Source organism: Scophthalmus maximus, chromosome 2 (genome assembly GCF_022379125.1).
Source record: "Scophthalmus maximus strain ysfricsl-2021 chromosome 2, ASM2237912v1, whole genome shotgun sequence".
NCBI classification, from domain to species: domain Eukaryota; kingdom Metazoa; phylum Chordata; class Actinopteri; order Pleuronectiformes; family Scophthalmidae; genus Scophthalmus; species Scophthalmus maximus.
In genome coordinates, this window is record NC_061516.1 from 20,958,736 (window position 1) to 20,985,210 (window position 26,475).

The window sequence follows — 26,475 nt, forward strand, 5'->3', positions numbered from 1 at the left end:
ATTATATTTGTGTACTTTATCAAAAAAAGAGACACAATTCAATGAAGGCAAATGTAAGCAACCAAACAAAATTTATTTTTCTTTATCATGATTATCAACATCATTCATCAACATAAATATAGACAGCAGCATATGGTGTGACAGGCATACAGCAGTGACAATCGGCACAACCATATACACATTATGGTTGGATTAAAGGCACTCAGAGTGAAAAGTAAAATAAATACTCTAATCTAGATAAATCCTTAATATAAAAAAAACAAACACATTTCAACCCCTAACCTCAAAAAAAAAAGTATAATATTACAATATGAGGAAATGCTTTCTGGCTTTATCAAAATGTGACATTGCGATCATCCTGCATTTGCCAACGTGCAGCTACCCTGAACAAACGACACTGTGGGTTTGAGTCCGGCTCATTATTTGTCACATTGTTAATGTTTACATCTGAACCGCAAGTTGGAAACGTTACCAGATATTTTTCAGCGTGGAAAATGTCTGGAACAGAAATGTGTCAAATATGTGACAAATATCACCAAACACTGGAAAAAAGTGTGCATATCATTACAAAACTGTCAAATGTTCACCACAAAAGTTGGAAGGATATCAAACATTTCTGCTTTAATTTGACAAATTAGTTGTCATGAAAATGGGGAACTCCATCCCTTCAAAAAAACCCCAAAGAAACACAAATCCAAAACAGAAAAACCCAGTGTTCAAATACTTGAATGAACACACAATACACACACACAAACACAGACAACATATGTGCAACAGATGTACAACAAAGGAACACAACACCTCATTTAAATAAATAAAAACAGGTAAAATATAATCAAAATAATACTATTGCGACGGGCTGAAAATAATTAAACTTTTGACAAGAATAAACAGTTTTCAGCCCCAACCTGGCAGCTCTTCAGGAAATTTAAAAAATGAAAATAGGGCACTCTACTGTAAAAGTCCTTAAAAATATGTTTTCTATCATGCTCACACAAACTATGGACACACTATTTTTCTTTTCAACTTCAGGGACTCAGTAGTAAAAGCAGATTGTGTCTCTCCTCTCACTGTAGGACACATTTGTCTTTGTTGCTGTATTTTCTCCTCCTCATCTCCAGACCACGCTCCAACCGCTCGTCCTCCTCCAGTGCCCTGCGCATACAAACACACGACACTGTAGTGAATATGACATAAAGAAATAAAAATAAGACGTGTAACTGAACTACACCCATGTTAATCTTTTTGCAGGAAGTGTTAGTTTGAAACATGGGTTATCAAATAATAGGAAATATTTGCACCCTCCCGTTTTGTCTTTTCCACACAACCGTACACGCAGGCGCACACACTCACCCTCGCTCCTTGGCGTCGATGTCTCTGATGATCTCGTCCCGCTGGTTGACCAACGACACGAGCTCCTGGAGGAGCAGCTGCTCCCTCTGCTGCTGAGTGGACGACTTCTGCCAGTCTGCACGACAGACAGCAGCGGCAGCTTTTACACAAAAGCTCATACAATAATGCACAATAAGAAAAGGTCTCGTGACTTTCAACAGCTTGTAAAATATCTTCCAGCAGCTACATGGTGTTGCATCGGCTGCGAGAACTGGGTATTGTTTTCACCCCTGTTTTGTGGGTGTGTGTGTAATAATAAGTCAACAACACAAGGAAGGATTTTCACCAAACTTGGTGTGAATACAACTTGGGCGGGTATCTCCAGATGATCAACTTTTGGAGCCGAGCGGTCGAGGTCAATAAAAATACAGTTTCCAAAAATACTTGAACACTCTCTGTATCCTACAGAACTTTAGACACGACCTAAAGCTTACATAGAGTAAAAATGATTGGTCACTAACCCTCTATAGCCATGATGACCCGTAGTTCTCTTGTGAGAAGCTCAAATCTCCGCTCCAGATCCTGCTCCTCTTGCCTGTGGAGGCCGTAAATCATCAGAGACAAAGAAGAGTATCGTATATGTGTATATATATATATATATATATATATATATATATATACTGTTAGTGTGTGAGACTTACAGTAGTTCCAGGTTATCCTGTCTGCGTATGAGCGCGTTCTTCTTGTTCACAAGGGTGAACCACTCCTGGATCAGTCTCTCCTCTTCATCACGGTCACTTCCTGTATGAAAAAAAGAAATGTCATGTATTGTATTGAGACCCGTTCTACCTTCTTTAAATCTGTTCAACCGCTCAGTTCTTGTTGTACACGACTCACCACTGACCACATTTGGTTGATGACTTGTTGATCCTGCCAGTCTGGGCGTGTTTGTGTGTGTGTGTGAGTGTGTGTGTAAATCACCTGTTTCCATGAGGCTTCGCAGTCGCCGCTCCACCACAGCGGCTCTGCTGTCGATGTGCTTCTGCTCCGTCTCTAATGCTGCCAGCTCACTCAACACATACTGACTGGTGTCCTGCAGACACTGACCCCCAGCCCCATCGCACACACACATGCAAACACACACACAAACACATATACACACACCATACATGAACATACACAATGGCAGAATAAAAAGGGGAAAGGAGATAAAAAAGGAACGAGGGAGTCGGAAAGTCGATAGGCAGGAGGGAAAAAAGAAGAAGAGGGTCAAAAGATTAGAGCGAGATCATAAGGATGGAAATAAAATGTGTGTACGCAGAGAGTTCAAATGCTTTCTGATGTTCATTTGATTTGATTTGAGAGCGGGAGTCAAAGTTAAAGAAAAGAAGCAGAGAAGATGAAAAAGTAAAGCGAGGAGTTCACGACAACTGACCATTGTTTCAACGTCTTGCTTGGGAGAATGTGTCTCTGTGGTTGTCTGCAACTCTGCACAAACAGGGACAAATGACATAAGTAAAAAAAAGAAGAAGAGCGAGCATTGTGTTCGGCTGACACGTCCTGTACCCACCTGACTTTGTCACTGTGTCTTCATCCTGGAGATTACAGATGAAGATGGCACTTTAATAAATGGTGTATGACAGCGATTCCTCTTCTAAAGACTAGAAATTAAAAGCCTGACATTGTGCTTTAGGAGCCGATATGTTTAAGATTCAGTACAGTAGAAAAAAAAGAAAAGAAGAATCACCTGACTTAATCCAGATTTGACCGTCTTGGTGACCGATCTTGGAGGCGGAACTGGGGTTATTGACTCGTCCACTAAAAAACAGATGAGGACAACAATAAGAAGCCGGAAGTTTGAGCCTCATTATTCACCTGACATTTGTCACTGCCTCCTTTAAAGCCCCTTCAGAGTATTTCTCTAAAACTTTTAAAGACAAAGACAAATCCATGTATGTGAGATCACCAACTTCCAAATATGCACCTCTGACTTGGAAACAGTGAAGGAACACATGGCACGGACGAATAAAAAAATAAAAAAAAGTTTAAACTTGGTATAAAATATTGTGTTCATGTAGGATTCCATTACTAGTTAGAAGCGGGTTGAAAAGTTTTCACACTTCATGGGCAAAAATACCAAAATGCCACGTTTACGACTTAGCAATCCAAGAAATGACACATTTCTATCGGATTCAGCTCCGCATGGTTGTTATCTTTGGAAAACTTGATTTTTTATCTCTTGTGACCTTATCTTGATCATTCCTTTCCCTTTTTTTCACATTTCAATGGAATCCAGACAGTCTTATGAGTAAGGGTGCATTACCCAGAAATGGGATATTGCTGGGAATCTTAAATACTGCAGGACTTTGTGCTTAATTTGTTATGATGAAAAACCCCACTAAATGTTCCAAAGGGTTGAGGGAGATAAAATGTGCCTCGCGGACAGATGTGATAAAAGATAGCAGTCTGATACCTCTAACCAGACGTTTGATCCTTGGTGGCGGGACGACCAACGTGCTGCTTCCTCCTTCCTCGAGAGTCACTCCTTCGTTCAGTCTGGCCATGCAGAAAGCGGCGGCATCGACGTTGGTGGGAGCGGGACCGGAGAAGGCGAGGCCGTAGCTGGACTGGCTGCTGTTGTGCTCTATCTGCAGCACGCTCAGCTCCTGGTTGGTGAAGTGGGAGCGGATCTGGCTGAGGTAGGTCATGACTATGAGCCTGTCCGGGACGGACAGAAGGACCATGTCGGACGGCTCCAGCAGACGAGAGATGCCCAGTGCCTCGAAACCGCCAAACGCCTGAAAAGGGCACGTCATCAGTAAAGATTGGAGGTCACAACAATGACTCCTCCACAAACCACCAGGGGCACGTCCCTCTCCGTCTGTATTTATTTAGCTGCTGAAATGCCGTTGAGGGAATAATAGAGTGTCCGACCAAACTTATCATTCACTCATCTGGATCATTTTCAATAACAGACACATACAGAACAATGAGCTCATTGAGCTGCGGAGTGATGCAGCCAATATTTTGCAGACTTTTGTCCTCTGTTTTGCCTCACAGGAAACATAAAGTCTGGAGCTGTTCAGGGCTTACGCAATGGAAGAGGAAGTCTGCAGGCACAGAAACAAATGCGTGGTGGACACGTTTGTTTCTCTGTGTGAAGGAAAATAAACATACTGTACACTCTTGTTGACCGACACGCAGCCTAACACTATCCTAACCGTACAATACCATGTGGCTAAAGCTACAGATGGAATCGTGGACTGAACCCCTGCTGTGAAAATGCCTCGTCCTCACCTTTTTGTTGTTGAGCTTGATGTCATGAGGGTCTAACTGGTCAAAATCTCTAATGGGACAGAAGCAGGGTAGAATATAACGAGAGCATACAACAGATTTTTCCGCAGTTAAATTGATTTTTGCAAACAAAACTGAACGCAGCCCCAAAAGTAAAATCAGATACGGAACAAATTGGAAATGGCGTACATTTTGTCTGGGTGGAAGTGGTGAAGGATGGCACAGAAGGCCAGGCCGTTTCTCCAGGACGTGCTGAAGTTTGTGACCTTCACCCCCTGGTACCGGCTGGTGATGTCCTGACACCACTGCAGCAGCGACTGGCTGGAGTTCACCAGGTCCTGAGAGAGATACATTGGGCCTTACATGGGTGTATCTGAGTTGGCTTCTCTGTGATTTAAAAAGCATATCAGTATTTACCTCAGCCGAGTCGTCCTTCCCATCGGCCTCCGATCTGACTGTTGGAACTGGATGAGGTGTCTTCACGTCAGTGGTTTCTTCTTCTAGTAGCGTTGGAAGCCAAGGAGTCTTCATCTCAGAGTGATGGGGAGGAGCGACGTGTGAGCTGGACGTGTCTCCAAGCTGCGATGGGACGTCGGCCGGCTTGTGTTGCAGCCTGAGAGGAGACATGACATAAGAAAAAAAGACCCAAAATGGCTGATAAAGAGAAAAAAATGATTTTGTTCAGTGGAAGAAAGGAGATCAGCACTGTCATCAGTGATATGCAGATATGAGCAAGAGGTATGCAAGCTTTGCCAACACGAGGAGGATCAGAGAGCAGCACTGACATTATGTTAGAGGGCATGATGGGAATATGCACCATTCAAGAGAATGGGTAGATTCGAAGCATGATGGGTTACACGTGGACCTGTGCTGTTTTGAAAAGGTTTAATCACATCGGAACCAAGCAAATACACCAAACCGTTGACTATGTATCTCTATTTTTTATATTTGATAGAAAAACAGCCTGCTGTGGCAGTTGTGCACTTAAAATTACACAGTGCCCATCATTTTAAATGTTTATGCAGTCAAATGTTGAATGAGTCAAGTCTCATGTCACTATTTTGGTGACCTGATCGGACACTCAACGATGGAGTGTTGCCCTTCCATGTAGCTGGGAGACTTGCAAAACCCTAAAGAAAAAGAAATGTCAGAATGACGCAGATCAGAACAAAATATCCCGACTTTTTAGCTGTAAAATCTCTGGATCTTACTCATCACAAGATTCAACTCCTTGGGTTCTCATTGGCCACAGACTTGACGCCACATAAGAAAGGCTGAGTGGTACTCCACATGAGGAATATATTGATATTTAATTGTAAAATTGACGGAATTCCTTTTTTAAGTCTTACTCATGTTGAAGACTAAAGCTGCAGCTCTGCACATTCAGCACCAAAACACAGTACAAAGCTCGGAGTCATTTCATAGAGCAGCAGCACAGGTTGATGCCTCACGCTGACTTACACATCTTCTTCTGTCTCAGTCAGTGATATCTCCTGCATGGCGTCACAGCGGGGGATCAATGAGTTCTGATTGCAATCGATAACTTCATCGCCATCGAGATCACCGGGGGCAGGGACGAGGCGTTTCATACAGCGAGAGCCAGAGACAGGTGATGCGTCACCAGTCAACAGGTGAATTTTAGCTAACAAGAACTCCTCCTCCTCCAGGAGCTGTTTTTCTTTGATGAGATTGTTGTGATCAGGAGTCTGTGAGTGTCGGTTGTCCATTTGTGCACTGTCAGTCTCTGTTGGCTGCAGGTGCTGATTCAAGCTGGAACTCTTGGAGAGGTTTGTGTCTTCACCCACCCTCACTTCAAGACTCTTGAATGAATCTATGGCTATCTTGTGTTCTAATCCAGAGTGTATGCTGGTAGCGTTTGCACTAGGAATTGGCCAATGCACCAACGACGACTGAACAAGTTTTCCCGCCTCATTGGCAGCTACCACCGGGCTGTGATCTGTTTCTGTCACATCATCTCCCTGTCCTTTTATTGGCTGTTTCTCTGGCTCCTTGTGTTGGGGAGCAAGTTTGGCCTTAGTCGTGGTCGGAAGAAGAGGGTCAGCCTGACTGAAGGCCAGCGAGGAGGGCTTCTGGTTTACAGCAGAGGATGGGGGGCCTGGGCTGAAGACAAAAAAGGAGATTTCAGAGCTGAAGTGCTTTTGACAAAAAAACGAAAAGCAACAGAACGGCGACGTCGCTGTCATGCTACATTCTGGCAACATAGCGGGGGTCATCTCTAACGCAGCCAGAGCTCAATCCTGTTCAGCTCACAAACATCCGAAGAAATTTAAGTACGAAGGTTGTTCAGGAAAGTCACAGCAGGGCTATTCTTCAAACCAAGTCAGAGTAGAGCAAAATCCAGGAGTCCTTTCCCAATCCAAACTCCATGATTAATGTCAAGGCTGTGGCTGTCTCAAGCTTTCCTAAGGTCTTCACATGTCCATCGTTTGGACGAGATTTCCCCCCAACACACTTCCACAAGGATGACGGGAGTCGGAACAGATGTCTGGCAATGTGAAATCTCATCAAACTATATAGAAAACAGGCGGCCAAGCAACCAACCAAAGCGATACACCAGATTTAAACATGCTTCAATCGTCACCGAACTTCAACATCCAGACCAAACCAATCCATGCTGCTTGGCTGCAATGAGCAATGACCGAATGCAAGGAGCCTCGTGCAATTCCTTTATGTCAGCCACATAGACAGTGATCCCTAATCAAATATCTAAGGACATTTATTTGCAAGGGACAATGAAGTTATCATTAAGTAAGTGCAAGTCATACTGAAACTAAAATATGTGTTCAGTCATGAAGGAGGAGCTTGACATATTGGAAGCAAATTACTGCAATCAGCCGCTTAGGTTTGACTCTGTTGGTAAGGCGTACCTAGTAGTTTGAAAAACCTCAGCTCTAGAGTCATCACCAAGTCAGGATGTAAAGAGGTAAATTCCAGGTTCCTTCACAGACAACATGGTAATGATGTTGTTTGTGAGACACACACACAAACACACGTCTCACATGCCCACACACAACTCTTCCTTGAGACAAACCTTGAGGTAAAGGCCGAACTCTGAGTAAATAATCTTGTTTAGTGAAAGATTCAAGAAGCCACAGGCATGGTCCTCTAATCCACATGAAGCAACAAGCAGATCTCTCTCATGGAGCCGACTCCTTCCCAGTTACTCACCTCTCTCTCCCTACTCTCAACCCCCTTTACTCACCCTGCTTCCCCTTCCATGTACAGCTCCGCCAGCCAGATGGAGCCGAGATCCTCTTGTCCTCTCTCATACTCCACCTCCTCATCCTCCTCCTCCCTCAACCACGCCGGGATGGCACCGTGCTTGAGGTTGGGTTTGCCTTGTTTGACTGATCTCAGTTTCATAACAGCCGAATCCCTGTCACCAGGTTTGCCTGATATGGCGTCAGATTTATTTGTTGGCCTGGCCGCAGGGACAGAATCTATCGTTCTGGTCGAAAGCAGTTTGATTTCAGCGTTGGGGTCGATTGAGGTCATTAATTTCGGGTCAGATTTGATTTCTGATTCCTCTTCGTTGCCCTGCAGCCTGTCATCATACGCGATATCATCCAGTTCTGCCTCTCTCAGTGGCGGCCACTCAGTCGATTGGACGTTGACAACTTTACGTTTGTCTCGCACTGATGTAGATTCAAAAATGATCTCTTGTCTCTGATGAGGTTTCTTTCCTTTACTACCACTATCCCTTTCCATCACCTTGTCCTCTTCTCTCTTTTTGTTCTTCTCCCTCTCCAACTTCATTTTTGCAATTTCTTCCTCTACTTTTTTCTTAGCTTCCTCATCTGCCCTCTGCTGCTCCCTTTCTCTCTCTGCCCTTTGCCGGTTCTCCAGCTCCTCCCTCTCTTTTTCCAACCACTTTCTCTCCTCTTCCTCTTCCCTCTCAATCCTTTCCCTCTCCATCTCCTCTTTTTCCTTTTTCAGCCTCTCTCTTTCCTCCTTTTCTCTCTCCTCCCTCTCTTTCTCTTCCCTCTCTGCCTTTTCTCTCTCCTCCCTCTCTTTTTTATCTCTCTCTGCCTTTTCTCTCTCCTCCCTCTTCATGTTTTCTATCCTTTCCTTCTCCCTCCTCTCCCTCTCCTGCTCTCTCTCTTTCTCCTGTTCACTGGCCGCCAGTCGCAGACTTGCCACCAAACTCAGCCCACGTGGCTCCGCCAAAGTGAAGCTCTCTGGTTTCTGAGTTAATTCGGTGGCAGAAACCTTCTCTTCACTTGTGGTCTGATTTTCTGTTTCGTCAGCAAAGCCTGTGGGTGGCGAAATGCCACCACCGACGGCAATCAGAGGATCTTCGTCTGGCTCAGAGGGAAACATCATCCCTGCGTCCACTTCACGTGAACACAGCTGATCTTCATCACTCAAAAGGAGCCGTGACTGTTCCGCAGGGGGACGCGGATGACCGGCATCAGCCGATCCAGTTGTGTGCAGGATGGAGGCCACTGTCTCATAGCTAGAGGGACGGAGACACGAGGGACAGAAAAACTCTGAGACAGAGCTCACCCTGAGATGACCACAGCAGGCCCTGGACAGTGTCGCAGACAGGTCGCATGCTTGATTAAATAGTTCCCTCTCAGACTTTGTTTTGGTGCTTGTCCAAAGTGCCGTGCAAAAGCAAACAGCTGAATCTCTTGAGAACCATCCTACAGTTTTTTTTCTTCTAAACAAAGCACTAAAGCCCACTGATATTTGTATCACATTTGGCAAGATTAAAAACAGATGAAAAACAAACAAACTCTGGTGCCACGAGAGCTCAGCTCAGAGAACGATGCAGAGCTAACAAATGAGTTTGAGGCAGATCACTGAGCGGATTACAACCAGAGAACCAAAACAATTGCACATCAACCCCTGACACCAACAGAATGAGGAAATATAAATACTGCTAAGTGAGGGATGAGCGGTTGTGTACAGCGTTTATATACAGCACAGTTACTTAACACCAAACTGTTTCAACGCTGCTCCGAAGGCGTTGTCTCGAGCCCTTTTGAGGACATGTACGTTAACACATCGGACGTATGAAGAGAAATGCAGAAAGCACCTTGTCATAGAATAACTATGGTGCAAATAATATTAAAGCTTGCGTATCAGAAGTACTAAAAACAATGTAATATAATAAATGATAAATTATTTGAACAACGGAAAACTGTATTGCAACGTGGCTTGGCCAATTTTACAACACGAGGAAGCAACTTTTAACTTTTTAACTTGCAAAAAGTCTAATTATTTGTCTAATTAAAAGTCTATCATTTTAATTTATAATTTGTAAATTCAAAAAACATAAAAACAATTTCTAAAAACCTACTAATATATGCAACTTTTGAGGTGAAAATAACATAGCCTTGTTTTGTTGTGTTTACTCTATCAGTTTTCTTGGATGGTTTATGTCATTATTATTATTATTATTATTATATATTATTGAATTACCTCAAAGTAACATGTTTCTACTGTGTCTGGACTTAGTCTGCAAAAAATGTTTTTTTTGCATTTGGCGTCACACCTCAACAAATGATTGACCACACGGACGGGCAGAGAGACTCACCCTCTGTACAACACCCCAACTACAGCTGACATGAAGCCAGCAGACGCCTCCTTCTGCTGCTCGGCAACACACACATCTGCCTCTGCGTGTGCACATTTGTCGGCACTAGCACGCACACACACACACACACACACACACACACACACACACACACACACACACACACACACACACACACACATGGATTTTACTCTTTTGAAAACCTCTCATCAAATCACTTCTATTCAAATATTCAGTCTAACAGCACAGAGAGAGGTTGAGATGGAAGGAGAAGCATCAGGTGGGGTTAGTTGCAGCTGCAGAGTAAGCACTGGTTAGGCTGCAGCAGCACAGAGGTGCAGTCATTACATGTCCAGGTGTGTGTGTGTGTGTGTGTGTGTGTGTGTGTGTGTGTGTGTGACTGTGTGACTGTGTTTATATGTGCTGGTTTGCGAGTGAAGAGCTGACATGTCACGCCATGCTGCGAAGGCTGCAAGGAATCATTACTGACTCACCCCCCTATTACACCCTCCTCCTTCTCCTCCTCCTCCTGCTGCTGCTGCTGCTCATCCTTCTCTTCAGTGCTCTCACTACTTTCCATCCCTGTTTCCCCTCCTGCCTCCACTGTGGTCTCCTCCACAGCTGCCCACAGCTGCTTCTCCGCCTCAAATACTGGCTCCTCATTGTCGACTAAACTCTCCACCTCACCACCAGCCGAGCTGTCTGCTGGTGTCCCCTCATCCGCCGCCTCCTGTTGTGGTTTTGCCGGTGGCTGGAGAGCCGGTTCCGGCCGCAGTCCTGGTTCTGGTTTTGAGGGCAGCAGCGGCTCCATCGCCAAGGCCGCGTGCTCGCCGGCCGGTTTGGGGGAAACCTCGAGAGAGGTTGCTGCCAGTTCCGTGCGGGGTCCCTCTGGCTCTTTGGGCTTCTCTTTAACTGACGGTGCATCGGGTCGAGCAGGAGGTGGCCCAATGGGATGTGTTTCTGAGTCTGCGGCTGTGATCGGCTGGTGCTCCTGCCTGGCAGGGGCGTCCACCTCAGCTGCATCTTCTCTGTGTGAGCTAGGAGAGAAGAAAAAACACATTAAAGATGCAGCCAGTGCAAATTTACATCGTTTTTTTCTGACTATTAGCGAGGCTGTCAGAGACAGACAGACAAATAAGGCAGAGAAAGCAGACAGGCAGACAGACAGACAAACAGCCCTTCATCCATTCTTACCCTCTGCACAAAGGCTTTGCACCCTCCGTAGCAGAGATTTTTTCAGGTGAATCTTTCCCATTTCTACTTTCTAGCACTTTCCACAGAGGAATCTCTGCGTCACTCAGCCCCTCTGCAGGCGGCACCAGGGTCGAGACCTCTGATGTGACTGGCTCATCCTGAGCAGTGGGGCCAGAATGGGCGGCAGTTGGAGTACATGCAGCAGACATTTTGTTTTCTAGGACAACAACGTTTGCGAGTGAACCTTCCTTGATGAGCGAGGGTTGCCCCAGACTGGAGTAAGACGAAAGAGGAATAGAGAAGAAAGAGGTGGAATATAGAAAAGATTTCAGTCGTAATAAGAAAGCAACAGTGAAACAGCAGAGAAAAAAAACAGTACAGTAGGGGTGGGTGATACCACAAAAATTGATACCAATACTTCAGCTGTTCTCTCAACAATTATCTGTTCATCACATGCATGTTGAAATGCACAGCAGCAGAGTTCACACAATAAACACTGTGTGAATTCTAATAATAATCAATAATCAATTAACATTGTGTGAATGCCTGCAGAGAAACAAATGGTGCATGTACTAAGAATATGATATTCAAAACAAGACACAGCATCAGTAGTATCAGTTCTTTGGGGATCGATCTGTCCACCCCTACAACACAGATCAATCAAAGAGCAATCAATGAGCAGAGAATCATAAAATCATTACCACATCATGACAGTGAAATAAAATAGAAGAAAATAAAACAATGTGATGTTCAATGATTCTGCACAACCTGATGTCTCGTTAGTGAGGAAATACAGAGTTACAGAACAAAGACAATTTAAAGAGATTTGCCAAGATTTTCCATAGAATTGAAAAGTGATGAATTGATTGATTTTGATTAATGCTTAACGAAGCAGGCGTCAGCAATCACCAGTGCAAATACGCCCACAGGGATGTCAGTACTTTTTATTCCAGTGTAACTCACCGGTCTTTGTCTGAGTTTATGGTGACGGAGCTCGGTTTGTAAACTGACTGAAGGGTGGAGGGCGGCTTCTCGGATGGAGCGCTGCTTCTGTTCGGAGTAGGGAGGTGGGGAGCAGGAGGAGGGAGGTGGAGAGGGGGTGTGTGAGTGACAATGGGTGGAGGGACATCTGTGTTTAGTTGAGAGACCAGTAAAGAAGAAGGAGACAATGAAACTAGAGTTCTCATCTTCTGCTTGTCCTCATCTGATTTGTTGCCGTCCGGACTGCAGACGATAGGTGCTCCGACCTCCTTCCTCCTCTTCTCCTCCTCCTCCTCCTTCATTCTTCTTTCCATCTCTTCTTTCTCCTGCAGAAGTTTTCTTTTCTGCTCCTCCTCTTTCTTTGTCCTATCTTCGTCCTCCTTCAGTCTCATCTCTGCTTTCTCTTTCTCCTCTTTCTTTCTCTTCTCTTCCTCTTCCCTTCTCTTCTTCTCCTCCTCCTTTTCCCTCTTCTCTGCTTCCACCCTCTTCTGCTCCTCTTGCAGTTGTCTCTTCTTTTCATCTTCCTCCCTCTTCCTCATCTCCTCCTCCTGTTCACGTCTTTTCTCCTCGTCTCTTTTTCGCCTTTCCTCCTCTTCTTTCTTCTTCCTCTCCATCCTTTCTTTCTCTTCCTTTAAGAGTCTCTCCTTCTCCTCCCTCTTCTTCTCGAAAAGTCTCTCATTTTCTTCCACTTCCCTCTTTCGTCTCTCCTCAGCTTCTTTTTTCTTCCTCTCCATCCTTTCTTTCTCTTCCTTTAAGAGACTCTCCTTCTCTTTCGCCTCCCTCACCTTCTCCTCCTTGAGAAGTCTCTCCTTTTCTTCCACTTCCCTCTTTTGTCTCTCCTGAGCTTCTTTGACTTTCTTCTCCTCTTCTCTCCTTTTTTTCTCCTCTTCCTCTTTTTGCATCCTTTCCTTTTCTCTCAGCTCCTTTAAGAGTCTTTCTTTCCTCCTCTCCTCCTCCTCTTCACGTCTCTTCTCCTCGTCTCTTTTTTGCCTCTCCTCCTCTTCTTTTTTCTTCCTCTCCATCCTTTCTTTCTCTACCTTTAACAGTCTCTCTTTCTCTTTCCCCTCCCTCTCCTTCTTGAAAAGTCTCTCCTTTTCCTCCACTTCCCTATTGCCTATCTCTCTCTCTCTTTCTTTCCTTCTCTCCTCCTCCTCTTCACGTTTCTTCTCCCCATCTCTTTTCTGCCTTTCCTCTTCTTCTTTTTTCTTCCTCTCCTCCCTCTCCTTCTCCTCCTTGACAAGTCTCTCCTTCTTTTCACTCTTTTGTCTCTCCTCCGCTTCTTTGACTTTTTTCTCCTCCTCTTCCCTCCTCCTGTCCTCTTCTGCCTGCCTTTTCTTTCTCTCTTCCTCCTCCCTCTGCAGGCGTTTTTTCTCCTCTTCCTCCCTCTTTCTACTTTCTTCCATCACTTTCATTTTCTGTAGCTCCCTGTCTTTTTCCCCCATCAACCGTTTCTCCTCCATCTTCCTCCTCTCTTCCTCCTCCAAGAGCCTCCGTTTCTCCTCCTCCCACCTCCTCTTTTGCTCCTCCAGCACTCTCTTCTCCTCCCTCCTTTTCTCCTCCTCCTCCTTCATCTTCTTCATGAATCTCTCTCTCTCAATTCTCCTCTCCTCCTCCCTCTTAAGTTTCTCATTTTCCTTCTCCACCTGCAGGAGTCTCCTCTCCTGCTCTCTTTTCTTCCTCTCCTCCTCCAGCTGCTTCCTCTTCTCTTCCCCCTCCCTCAGCTTTTCCTGCTTATCTTTCTTCTCCTTCAGGAGTCTCTCCTCCACGTGTTTTCTCCTTTCCTTCTCGTTCTTCAACTCCTCCTCCTCTTGCAATAGCCTCCTCTTCTCCTCCTCTAACAGTCTCTTCTTCTCTTCCTCGTGTTTTCTCCTCTCCTCCTGCACCTGCTTCAGGAGCACTGCTTTTTGCTCCTCTTCCTTCTTCCTCCTTTCCTCCTCTTGTTTTTTCAGAATTTCTTTTTCACTCTGCTTCTCCTGCTCTGCCTTCATCATCTCCTCCTTCTTTTGTATCGCTGCTCCCTCTAACTGCTCAGCCAGCGACGGCTTTTCTCCACTCGTCTTTTCATTGGTTTTCTGTTCGAAACTGCAGAACAGATAAACAATATTCCTTAATCCCAAGTCTCTCTATCATCATCATCACCACCAGTTCACATTTTCTGACCATATTGGCTTATTTTCTGGATCTTGCGAAACATAAATACTCACCCTGGAGGACACCTTTTGATTGTATCCCTCTTAGAGTCATCCTCTTCCAGAAACAAGCCCCCTGATTCCTGTCTCTGGTTAAACGACTCAAAGGTGATGCAGCCAAAGTCAGGCTCGGGCTCAGGTTGCGCCAGTGGCGGCTTTTTGCCCTTAGTGGCGCTAATAATATTCTGCGTCTCATTTATAGGCTTTTTCAAACCAATATCCGTGGGAACGCTTGGCTGCATAGGAGTGATAAAAGCCGCCACAACATTGGTGGAGGGCTGCTGGGGGGTGGAGCTCTCACTGCAGGAGAAGGGCCATGGAGGGGGCGGGGCTATGATCAGCTCTGAGCGGGATTGGGCAGGACTGGGGACAGAAATATTTGGCGGTCAGGCTTGAGACACACAAGCGGGTGAGGTGGGTGGGTTCACAAGGCCGAGCGTGCAGAAGGTGATGACCGGGGAGGCGGGCCACAGAGCAAACTACAGACCGGATGATTATTCGACTGGCGTGTGCCTACTGGAGGGTAAGTGCAACACGGTGCAGGGTACAAAACACTCTGCAGCTGTTAGCAGGTGTTAGCATCAAGGAAGCACAAGTACCAAGAACAAAGCAGCCGCGAGGCAACTTGTGCAACGGTGCACAACAAGTTGACAAGTCTCACAACACTTGATCACAAACACGGATAAACTGTTACTCAACCACACATGTCAGCCAGCTGAAGCAGATTTGCCTCTGCACTAAAGTGGGTGATGTTTGGCCCATTTAGACCATAGCGAGTCCGATATTGAGTTAGCTGGGAAAATCTGAAACTGTGTGACGTAAAGGAATTGTAGAGTGCGGTATTATGACGTGGTAAATTAATAACAATAGGCAGCTATATAAAGAAGAAAGGCAGTTAAATTGAGCCAGGCTAGCTCTGTCCCTTTGTTTCTTGTCATTATGCTCAGCTAAACTAAGCAGGTGGTAGATTTATGTAATGTTCAGGTGGTGAGAGTGGTATCAATCCTCTCATCTAACCCCCCTGCCAAATTTTTAACTATTCTATTATTCTCAACCTTTGCAGAAGCATCGTTTTAACGGGTGATTAGTTGATTCTTCTTGAGACAAACTGACAAGAATAATGGGAAGAATTCAAGTCTTCTGCATTTGTAAAAGCTAATTTTCTTTTCTGGCTCATACTCAAATTAAACAAGTTTCGTCATCCTTGTTGCAAATCCCTAGCGGAGCTAAGATGTCTCTTTAGCTCCGTGAATCGTTGACACACTCTCCCCTCACACAGCAGTTTGAGGCAAAACACATCTTTAAGGAGCCAAACCAAGCAATCCAAATTGTGATGTCATCCCATGACCTCACCTGATCCTTTCTGGCTCCGCTTTGTTTCCTGTGACGGCCGCCTTCGTGTCCTGGGCTGGTCGGATTTGCTGGTTGGAAATTCTGATGTTGGCCACGTCTTCACCTCGGCTTAGTGGGCTCGGAGTTTTTTCCTTGTCTGCTTGAGTGAGGGGGAACGTTAAGCCTGTGAAGAAAAAAAGCAAGGTCAAAGAAGAAATCACACACTGGGGGTTGTTTTTGCAAGAACGGAGTGAAGAAGAAACATAAGCAAGAGAAAAAAGCTTCTAAATGACAAATTTTCACACATCAAATACTCAAGGAGGAAAAAAACAGGTGACAGGTGAAATGTTTGATTTGTCGGCTGGTGTACCTGACTGGCAGGAGCCGATCTGAGCAGGAGGAGCAGAGGGAGAGACAGCGAGCTGAGGGCGAGGAGACGAGAATAAAACAGAGGTGGGAAGAGAAGAGGAGCAAGGGGCTGAGGAGCGTGGAAGGGAGGCAGGAAGAGTTGGAGCCACGGGGTCGCAGAGGGCATCAAGATCAGGGCTACTCAGCAGAGGGACGGTGGAGATGTCTCCTCCCATCAGAGACGAGTCAGACATCTGCCACGCCCCCCGAGCACCTGAGGAAAGCACAGCGAAAATAAAGCAAAAGGGAAATGAGAGGGGGAATTGTGTGAAGATGAAAGAAAGGTGTAAAGATACTTATGAATATGGAAATGAAGGGAAAGAGCATTGGAAGTAAAGCACATTCGATGGGTTACCTGGCTCTGAGCCAGAGGGGTGAGACTTGGGGACAGGAGGAGTTGAAGCCAGAGGAGGGGCATCAGCAGAGAAAGGTGAGGGAGAAGAAGGGCGGGCGATTGACTTGACAACCTGAGGTTTGAAAATGTGGGAACGAACTAGTAGAGATCACAGAGATAGGAAAAAGGAGAAAAGGGAAAGATAAGATTTTTTTTTTTAAGATTTGAAAAGAATACCAGCAGCTGATTAGCATTTGTCAAAGCAAGAGACAGACCAGGGCCTGAAGAAGGATCATCTACAGTTTGAACCTCTGGGGGGCGCCGTTGATATGACGCAGGAACTGAGAGGGAAGTATGGAGAGATGAGTCATGGAAAGAAAAGGAATGAAGAAAAAAGGTGGAACAGCATCATTCAGTTTAATTACTGTATTACAGCACAAAATTATCTGGAAGCCCAGTGAAAGCGATTTGTACTTATTCTTATATCTGTTTTCATTTGCTTTTATGTAATAGGGTCCTTTCTTTTTCTCATTCTCTTTATTTGTATTAACTGTTTTTACGTGATCTCTTATTGATTTTATTTCCTATTTGCTCTATTAGTGCATTTGCATTTTTCCATCCTGTGTCCGCTATGTCTGTCAAGCTTTGTAAACCCTTTTTTAAAGGTGCTACAATAATTTTTTCATTATATAAAGACAAATGATTGGTTTTCCAAAATAAACTGTAGATGTGTCTCTAATGTTATTGGTTGCAAAGGTTAATGACATCATAACAAGCCAACCATGCATAGAAACTCCTCACAACACAAAAATACTGTACATGAAGTAGAACAATACAATCTGTCTGATGGGCATGAAGCTCAAGGTCAAACCAGACCATCGGTTAGTGGAAAGCATGCAGCAGGCCTGTCTGCCAACCAGCCCGTCGATACCTTTTGCTGAGCCTGACTGGAAGATTCTGGGCAGAGAAGGGGGCTGAGAGAGGGTCCGGGTGAGTGGAGGGTGAGCGGACGTGGGTTCAGAGGTCAGGGTGGACTTTGGGGGTGAGGAGGATTGGAAAGGACGAGGCTGAGAGGCAGCAGTGACGGGCTTATGGGTCAGAGTGGTAAGAGAAGACTTGTGAGGAGCTGTGAGAGATGATGTTACAATAGTCTCGGTTGATGACAGTGCTTTGGGGGGAAGCTTGGGAGTTAAAGAAGAAGTACCAGTTGCAGGTATGCTGGGGGGATTAAGGGACAGGTTAGAGGGTGTGATTAAATGTGCAGGACCTTTACAGTGATTGGATGTGAAAGGATTTGAAAGAGGGTCCACAGAGGCAGAAGTGGATACAGATTCTGAGCTTTTGGGAGATGGAGGATGGGGGGAAGAGGAGGGGGCAATTATGGCGGATTCGGTTGATGGAGGAGACACAGGCAGGACAGGGGATGCACTCTGGATTGGGGGCGTGGCTGCTGGGACCTGAGGGCTTGGAGGTCGTGGTTCAGATAAAGCAGGAGGTTCAGGAAGAACAGGGTTGGTCGATTTTTTATGCTTGGACCTGGGTGAGGGCTGAGGGGAGGGGCCAGGGGAAGGCTGGATCTCTGATTGGACAGGGGCGGTGGAGAAGGGGTGTCGGGAGCGCCGGGGCGAGGGGCGGGGAGCGATTGGTAGGGGAGGGCGAGAGTGGATGGCAGGACTGGGAGGACCGCTGTCACGACCACAGGCTGATGGATGGATGAATGAATGGAAGGATGGAGGAGGAAACAATGAAAAACACAATGAAAAACTTGTTTTGAGAATGAAAATGAAATGATGCTGAAAACTGTTGGCATGTCATGTCCGATAATTGTGCTACTGTCACAGGAGGATCCTTGGTTAATCACATGACTCGCTTGTTTGAGTGATGCCACGAACAAACAATGGAACTGTGATGAAATGTGATGGAGTCTGATTTATTTTATTTCAGATGGGAGTGAATGACAGTTGATGATTAGACTTGCCTTCTGCTTTTCAGCTGCAAATATGTGCAGCAAGTGATTTGGGAAATTCTGATTTTCTTATCAATCTGAAAGAATCTAAACATGAATATTTTAAGCTCTTTTAATGTTAATTAACTGATTTAAAAAATGTTCTGACTTCCAACTAACTACCAACTTTGAATATATTATAGTGCAACATGCCTTTGATTTGACACAACTGTTGCTGTAACAGAGACACAGCAAAGCTATAACATGGCGATAATGTTTGAAAAGGCCCATGCAGATGTAATTTAATCAGTAGTCTCATGTCAGATTTACGGTCATTGAAATTGCTGTCACACACTCTTCCCTTCTTCATGTTAATTAATGTACGTGTGGACACAATAACTGTGTCATTTTTGCAACTGGAGCTTTTCATGCCTTCAAATAATCTGCAATACACTTAAACACAGGGTGACTTTATCCTGCTATCGCATGATTCTCATAAGCGTTTAATGTGTAGATGAGAAATATGTGGTATGCAAAGAACTTAGTTAGAAGAGGCTTCCAGTCACGTGGGAAGCGCTGCAGAACAAATGGCATGTGTGTGTGAGATACTGTAAAATGAACTGCGCCTCCCAATAATATTCAAACGGAGAGACAGAGCTTCTGTTCACACCTGGGAAGAGAAACCAAAGGCAGGAGCCAGTAAGAGCAAGAGGGAGATACCTGAGGCTGGAAAAGGGGGTCCGGTGGAGTTTCGCTTGTCGGGTGGAGGGGGAGCGGGGCGATTTGGGCGAGTAAGAGTGTGCGGATTTACTGCAACAGTCGGAAAAAAAGAGACAGGAAAAGAGAGGACAGAGAAGGTACAGGAGGAGGAAGAAGTGTCAGAGTTGCGATGAGGGGAAATAATTAAGAGTGAAGGTCAGAGAGGAGAGAAAGTGTTGACGGCCTACCTGTAGCAGTGACAGACTTCTTGTCCTCCTCCTCGTCGCTCTCGTTGAAGTCGTCCAGGTTGCCGATATCTGCGGGTTTGACGCTCATCAGGCTCGCCAGACTTTGCATGTCTTCATCACTGAGGAGCAACGACAAACATGAGTGATATTCGCACAGATTAATCCCCATGGAAAAACATAAAAAAAACACCTTATAAGAGATAATGTGGTCAGTATATCATGTGTTTGAACTATTTACAACAAAATTTGATTCAAACATTTGAATAATTGAGGTTTGCTTCATTTATAAGCCTACGAAGTGGATTTATTACCAACTACAGCTATACCCAAATACTATCATAGTCTTTGAGGCTCTACTGTCTGGGACAAATGGACAACATGACATCAGTGTCACCTTCATCATCTTTAGGAGATAGACATGCAGCAGCTATCATTTAGTTAGTGACTTCATAATAACGTGCTGTCATATCTTAAAATACACATCACAACAACAAACACCTTCATGACCACATCGCACTGATGCAGCGTTCAGCGGCATTGGGGAAAAATAACTTACGTGGCTTTTCCCTCGCGGACAAAGACGCAGGACACCGACAGCTTGAGCGTGGCCTCCACCACTTTGACGGACAGCGGCTTCAGCTTCAGCGTCAGGTCCGTCTGGGTCGGCGTGGGACTGGCAAACCGCTTCAGGTTGATATCAGCTGACGCCAACACCTTACGATGCCCCTTGTTCTCCTGCACCGGGCAAAGAAAAGACAGCCCATGATGTGTAATGTATTTTGAATCCCATCAATTTAAAATCTGATCTGTCCTGTTTACATGTTAAACTCTATTCTATTTAAACATCTACTTGGTGATTAAACAGGATGATTTACTTACACCCTCAATGACAAAGGTCCACTCTTTGTCCTCAAACTCATCAGCGTTGGCCTCCTGAAGATTAAAAAAAACAAAACTTATCCAGTCAAACATCTTCTAGTATATATAGTAATAGTTGAATGCTGAATTGTCTCATCTGATTGTGTAACATAACCTCTTTATGTCACTTCTGTATATGCTCACTCATCAAACCACAGGAACTTTTAACAAGTGAGAACTGGTTTCAGTGACTATGCTCCCTGCAAATGGATGTTTTGCAACCAACTCATTTCACTTAATCTTAAAAAGACTAAGTATTCACTTCTACTCAAGTAATCCCCATTCCATGTGTATTTGCTTTTTTTTTTCTCACTTTAATGAATAACCATTGCAAGCGTAAATTTTCTTTTTCCTCCTGCACACATTTCACTCTTGAAAAGGAGATCATGCTCTCAATTATGTAAATAAATGACTAACTTTCTGTAATTTGTCACCTGTGTTTTTTTGTGTCCATAGTAAAAAGTGTGTGTTTGGTTTTGGTACCTTGAAGAGAGTAACAGAGATGTCGATGTTCTCTGGGACTGGCCACACCACCATGCCCCTGTACGGGTTCTTGATTCCAGGCTGCCAGCTGTGGAGCTGCACGACAAACAACAGATTAACAAGACTCTGTGTGTGTGTGTGTGTGTGTGTGTGTGTGTGTGTGTGTGTATATATGTGTGTGTGTTGCTTCAGTGAGGTCTCACCTTGGAACACATGCGTCTGTTCCTCCTGGTCCACACCACCCTCAGCTTGTCTGGTTGCCTGCAGAAACAAGCAAAAACACATCAAAACACAAATAAATGACAAGTTTCTGCATGCTGTTATGTGGCAGTTATAGTTAAAACACGTGTAAAAAAAAAAGAAAGACTGAAACTAGAACATTTTCATTATTTCATCAAACAATGTCACCAAACAAAGTGGACATTGTATAAATGAGACGACACAAGATCTAACAGAAGGTCTTATGACTTTCACTGCTGGATAATGAGGCCTTGTTGCCTAAGTGTGTGTGCGCTCGTGTTTGCATGTGTGTTTGAATATTTAGCTGCACAGCCATTAATTTGCTTGTCTGTCTGTATTTCTATAAATGTAATAATGTGTGTGTGTGTGTGTGTGTGTGTGTGTGTGCAGGACACACTATTCATGTATGTAATGTGTGTAAGTATGATTTGAGTCTGTCTATTCGTGTGCGTGTGTGTGTGTGTGTGTGTGTGTGTGTGTGTGTGTGTGTGTGTGTGTGTGTGTGTGTGCGGGACACCCTATTAATGTATATAATATGTGTATGGTCTGAGCCGGTATATATTTGTGTGTGTGTGTGAGTTGATAAGAGTTTGAATATGCCTCTATTGTATATTCTCAGTCATCTGCAGCACAGGACGTGAAACAGGAAGCTGCAGAGTCATGTGACCTGAGTCGATCTCAATGTGAGGCGTGTCTCTCGACAGGAAGAAGGAACCCCCTTTACCAGCACACACACACACGCACACACACACACATTAGAATATTGATGTTGAATATTGTCTCAGTTTTCAGTTCATCAGTGTTCAAGTAAAGAACAAACAGCTGTGAGTGAACATGTGTTAAAGCGGTACATGTGTTAGGAGGTCAGGAGAGGCATCAGGAATAGACTGACAGCAGCAGAGTGGATGTAATAGAGGTGAGAGAAGTGCAGGGTGTGAGTGGGGGGGGGGAGAGAACAAAAATAGGAAGTATCAAAGCCTTGTTGACAAGAAATTATAATCTGCAACACAAAGACACAAACATTTTGAGAGCAAAGTAGTGGAGGGTTGTACCATGGTTTTACACAGGCAAACATTAGCGGCACAATACAGTATATAGTAACATGTAATTACTGTACAACGCAGTTCAACAGACAATAGTTTTTTGTTTTCTTGTACTGCAGCTGACTAGATGAGTAATAAACAGCCCCCCTGCTGCCTCCTCCGAGGAGCAGGATCAAACATTTGTGATTCACTGACACACATTTACAGGCAGTAAAATGAACTCAGTTAACTACTCGCTAACCTTTCTCATGTTTTGTCACACGAAGCACTCCTTATAGTCCCATTAGCCACTTGATCGTTTTTCATTTGGTCTCATAATAAACTGCAGGTCCTTCTCTTCGTCACCTGCTCTCTGTATTCTTTGCTTCCATTGGCCAAAAATAATCTTGTGATGAAGAATAAAAGGGATTTGTGCTCTAGCGGTGATGTCTATTAACTAATTGTCTAAGAAATGTCGGATTTCTTTTTCAGAAAACAACACAGGCCTGAAGTAACATGACCCGATGGGGAGAAGCCACTCAGACAATACAGCTCGTAAACAAGCTTAAACTCAATCTTCAACTTGATATGACTCAAACTTTGGATGAATCCATCTGGGCCTCCTGACTTGTGCCTCCCTGTTGGAACTGGTGAAGACGTATCAACTCTGATTTCATCACACACTGTAAAGTGGGTGTTTCCCCGCCTGCCTCTGTGTTCAGACAACAGAAACGTTATTGAACAGAGCCCTCAGCCACTGCAGGAGTAAAAAAAAAAGAAAAGAAAAAAAAAAGCTGATCTGTTTTTCTTATCATGCTGATATAACACAAGCCTCTTACACAATTATTCCGTCGTTCAAAGCTATCAGGTCAGATAAGAAGAAGAAGGAATAAGGGCCACGCAGACATGTGGGTAAAAGTTTAAAGACATTAGAGACACTTTTTTCCATCGTGCATCAGTGGAGAATATTGCAATATTATGCAATATAAGAATATCCCTGGTGTTGGTTTAGTAAAAAAGAAAGCACAATAGGATAGAATAAAAAAGAAGCTTGATCCTTAAACCATAAACCTTAATAATAAAGTTAAGAATTTGAATTCCTTTTTTTTAATGTGTGTGATTCTGTATCAGTGGGTGTCAGAGCTGAGCACAGGCCCATGCTGCATCACCTGGCCGTCGCCCAAATGTTCTGTGTAACAGGAAATTGCACAAGAGTGGAAAAGCCTATAATACGGAAGAGTATTAAGGCCAGGCATAAGAAAGAAAAAAATGAGGGGGAAGATTTTGTTTTCTCAACATTTCGAGAATGAAGTCGAAATGTCGAGAATAAATTTGAAATACTTTATCGAATAAAAAGTCAAAAAGTGGAGAATAACGTTGAAATACGCCTTCGAGAATAAAGTAGAAAATTGTGACCCGGAAGCACTTCTCAGCAGCACCAAACAACCGGATACTGATGTTTTGCTAGCCCCTTTGCTAAGCTAACGCTAGCTGCTAGCCAAGTTGTAAAAAGTGGCGATGTTATTATTGACAGGCTGAATCTGGTGACAGCGGGTGTTTGCACATGAACGTCACAACGTGCGTCCTGACGCGATAACGTTCAATTGCAAACAACCGTTAGTGAATTTTGAGAGGGCGCGCACAGTTAGCGAAGCCAGCGTAGCTTTGCTAACGCTAGTTAACGTGGATGTGTGACAGCGGAACTGGTACCACAACACGGCGGTCTGGGCCAATTTCGACTTCAATCTCGACAATTCGACTTCATTGTTGAAATGTTAAATACAAAATTTAAAAAAACAAACATTTTTCTCTTATGCCTGGCCCTAATGCCTTTCCGTACTATGAAGAGCCTGAGCTATGAAGCGATTTGACTGCATCTCTGAAATAACAACAAATAACTAGTGGGTCTATTGTTGTGCTTATTATGCGGAATTATTAAATATGGAGGATGAATTGGCAACTGTAAAACCGTACATATTTGTGTCAACTTGTCTCACACCTTTTTTAATAGGTGTCAATATTATGCCTCATATAGAGATAATAAATGTGACCAAGGAAATCCGCCTTGCTCCATCGAGTCTGGCGCTAACGTATGTCGTCGCTGTGTTAAAGGAGGACCGGAGGTCCGAAGGATGGACCGTTAACTGACACAACAACCAACCGGCGGAGGCGGGGATCGAACCCACGGTCGCACCGCGCATCCCGCTCCGCGCGAGCGCGCGTCATCTCCCGCAACATGGAGGAAAACCCCGACGACGAGCGTGTTTATCGCCAAATAACGCGCCAAACATGGAGTCGGGCTGGCTGCTGGCACCTCGGACAGAGTGGAGGTTTTGACAGGGTCTCCGAAAAACCACACTCACCATTTCTTGGTGCACTCCAGAACGAGTTCCTGGTAAGAGGCGACGAACTGGAACTTCGAAGCCTTTTTACCAACGCGCTGGAGTCTCTTCCACACCGAGGTCATGACTGCGGCACCTCCGGGAAACGAGACGACCCAAGAGGCAGCAAGGGGCAAGAAGAGGAGGAGGAGGAGGAGGAGGAGGAAATCACTCGCTCCGGCTGCGCGCAACGATAACTTTGTCCAACTTTGTCCTCCGCTCGTGTTCCTTAAAAGGTCCTCCTCTTCCTCCTCAGCTGCTGCCGCCGCCGATGATGATGATGATGATGATGACGTTGACGACGATGATGATGATGATGATGATGACGGGCTCCACACACGCTGAGACTTGCGCTCATTGGCACAATACGTTGAATCGCGCACAGAGGAGGAAGAAAAGAAAAGAAAAAATAGGAAGAGCTTTTATACGAGAAGTGACGACGAGGAACCGGTCGTGCGCCCCCCCCGGGTCACAGCTGTCCGTCACACGGGGCAGCCAAACGTGAGGCCGCTGACTCCCTCTGGCAGTCCCGAGGCTGGTTGTAATAAAGGTGTGACTGCTGCCCGGACAGTGACTCCCCCCCCCCCCCCCCGTCCCTCAGAGACATGGGCACTGGGCAGCAGGTCACTATGCAAAGAGCGTCCACTGGTGATGCAGCAGTATGCAAAGGTCTTGGCCCTGTCCTGAGCACAGTGTGTGTGTGTGTGTGTGTGTGTGAGGGCACTGAGGTAACAAGTCTCCTGTCATTCATGCAGACTTTGATCCCGACTGTCTCTGTCACTGGAACCAGTTCTTATCTGCCGGTGACTGTTTCACTGTATCTGCTCTGCACCGGTAGAGCTTGGTGTTGGTCACTGCACTAAGGAGGAGGAGGAGGAGGAGGCAGACTATATGCAACATGCTGCACGCACAATTGTACATGTGTACACACCGGCTTCTGGTTGTTGTGAGTGCATCCCCCCACAGTCCAGTAGATGTTGCAGTGTGTTCACCTGACCCTCCATTGTTGCCGTTTCTCTGAACTATCTTTAACGTGATCATGTCACTAAAGCAGAAGCAGATTACAGCAGAGTTTAGCTATACAGTATCAACGGCTCTGATTGGTCCAAAAGTCGGCTACAGCCTCCCTTCAACAACAACCAAAAAAAGCCTGTTAGAGATACATAATTCTACTCGACAACAGCAATTAACTTAATCCTAAATGGTTATTTTTCCTCCTTTGATCTCACACAAAACTTCAGGAGTCGAGATTACGGCACCGGCAATAACCTGATTGAATTTCCAGTGTATTTATCCAGTTAATTCACACAGAATCTCAAACTGAATGGTGTTTCCACACAAAATCTTTTATTTATTTTTGTTCTTCTCCCCCCTCGCATTTCTGCGGAGCACACAGATCCCCCTGCAGGCTGCAAGGCTATAATAGCTGAATTTGGATTTCAAATACACTTCCTGAGTTTCAGCTGCGTCATCCAGTGCCAAAAGGAAAAGTGTTTCATCCGGTTAATTACAGAGAGGAATAAAGTTTCCATGGAGAGAGGACCAACTGACTTACTGACTCCCCAGTCTCTGCGTGTGTTTTCAAGCCAGGTCAAGGAACAGGGATTTTCCTCAGTGAGAGCAGGAGTGTATTTTTAGGTGCAGCATAACGGGGATGGATGGACGGACAGAGGCAGCTGGGGTGGAGGAGTGTGGGGCAGCAGGAGGGAGAACAACTCTCTCATGACTCAGAGTTGGTATAATATTACACTGTGGGTCCAGTACTCAGTGGTGCATTATTGCTCAGAGCACACTCCCTCCTCACACACACACACACACACACACACACACAGACACAGACACAGACACACACACACACACACACACACACACACATTAATGTGTGGTATGGCAATAACAGCATCTTTTAGGC

The 26,475-nt window shown here is 45.0% G+C and overlaps 1 protein-coding gene across 4 annotated transcripts; it reads right to left on the minus strand.

Moving 5' to 3' along the window:
- Window positions 1-54: 54 nt before the first annotated feature.
- LOC118300619 (EH domain-binding protein 1-like protein 1) lies at window positions 55-25,077 on the minus strand. Of its 4 annotated transcripts, XM_035625170.2 has the most exons (29): window positions 24,546-25,077; window positions 21,124-21,181; window positions 20,921-21,016; window positions 20,399-20,452; window positions 20,076-20,254; window positions 19,520-19,638; window positions 19,293-19,382; window positions 17,559-18,329; window positions 16,903-16,968; window positions 16,649-16,786; window positions 16,256-16,507; window positions 15,907-16,069; window positions 12,347-12,433; window positions 11,384-11,656; window positions 10,684-11,226; window positions 10,190-10,294; window positions 6,088-6,747; window positions 5,044-5,239; window positions 4,816-4,964; window positions 4,630-4,678; window positions 3,806-4,130; window positions 3,080-3,150; window positions 2,903-2,927; window positions 2,768-2,820; window positions 2,314-2,434; window positions 2,034-2,133; window positions 1,854-1,927; window positions 1,354-1,468; window positions 55-1,155 (listed from the first exon to the last, which is right to left on the minus strand). In XM_035625170.2, the coding sequence occupies exons 1-29, from the start codon at window positions 24,647-24,649 to the stop codon at window positions 1,068-1,070; spliced, it is 5,124 nt and encodes a 1,707-aa protein (XP_035481063.2). In that variant the 5' UTR covers window positions 24,650-25,077; the 3' UTR covers window positions 55-1,067. The 4 variants fall into 4 exon arrangements, with proteins under 4 accessions (XP_035481063.2, XP_035481066.2, XP_035481067.2 ...); XM_035625173.2 differs by lacking the exon at window positions 11,384-11,656 and having other exon boundaries at window positions 24,546-25,072; XM_035625174.2 differs by lacking the exons at window positions 11,384-11,656; window positions 12,347-12,433 and having other exon boundaries at window positions 24,546-25,069.
- Between the last annotated feature and the right edge of the window lie 1,398 nt (window positions 25,078-26,475).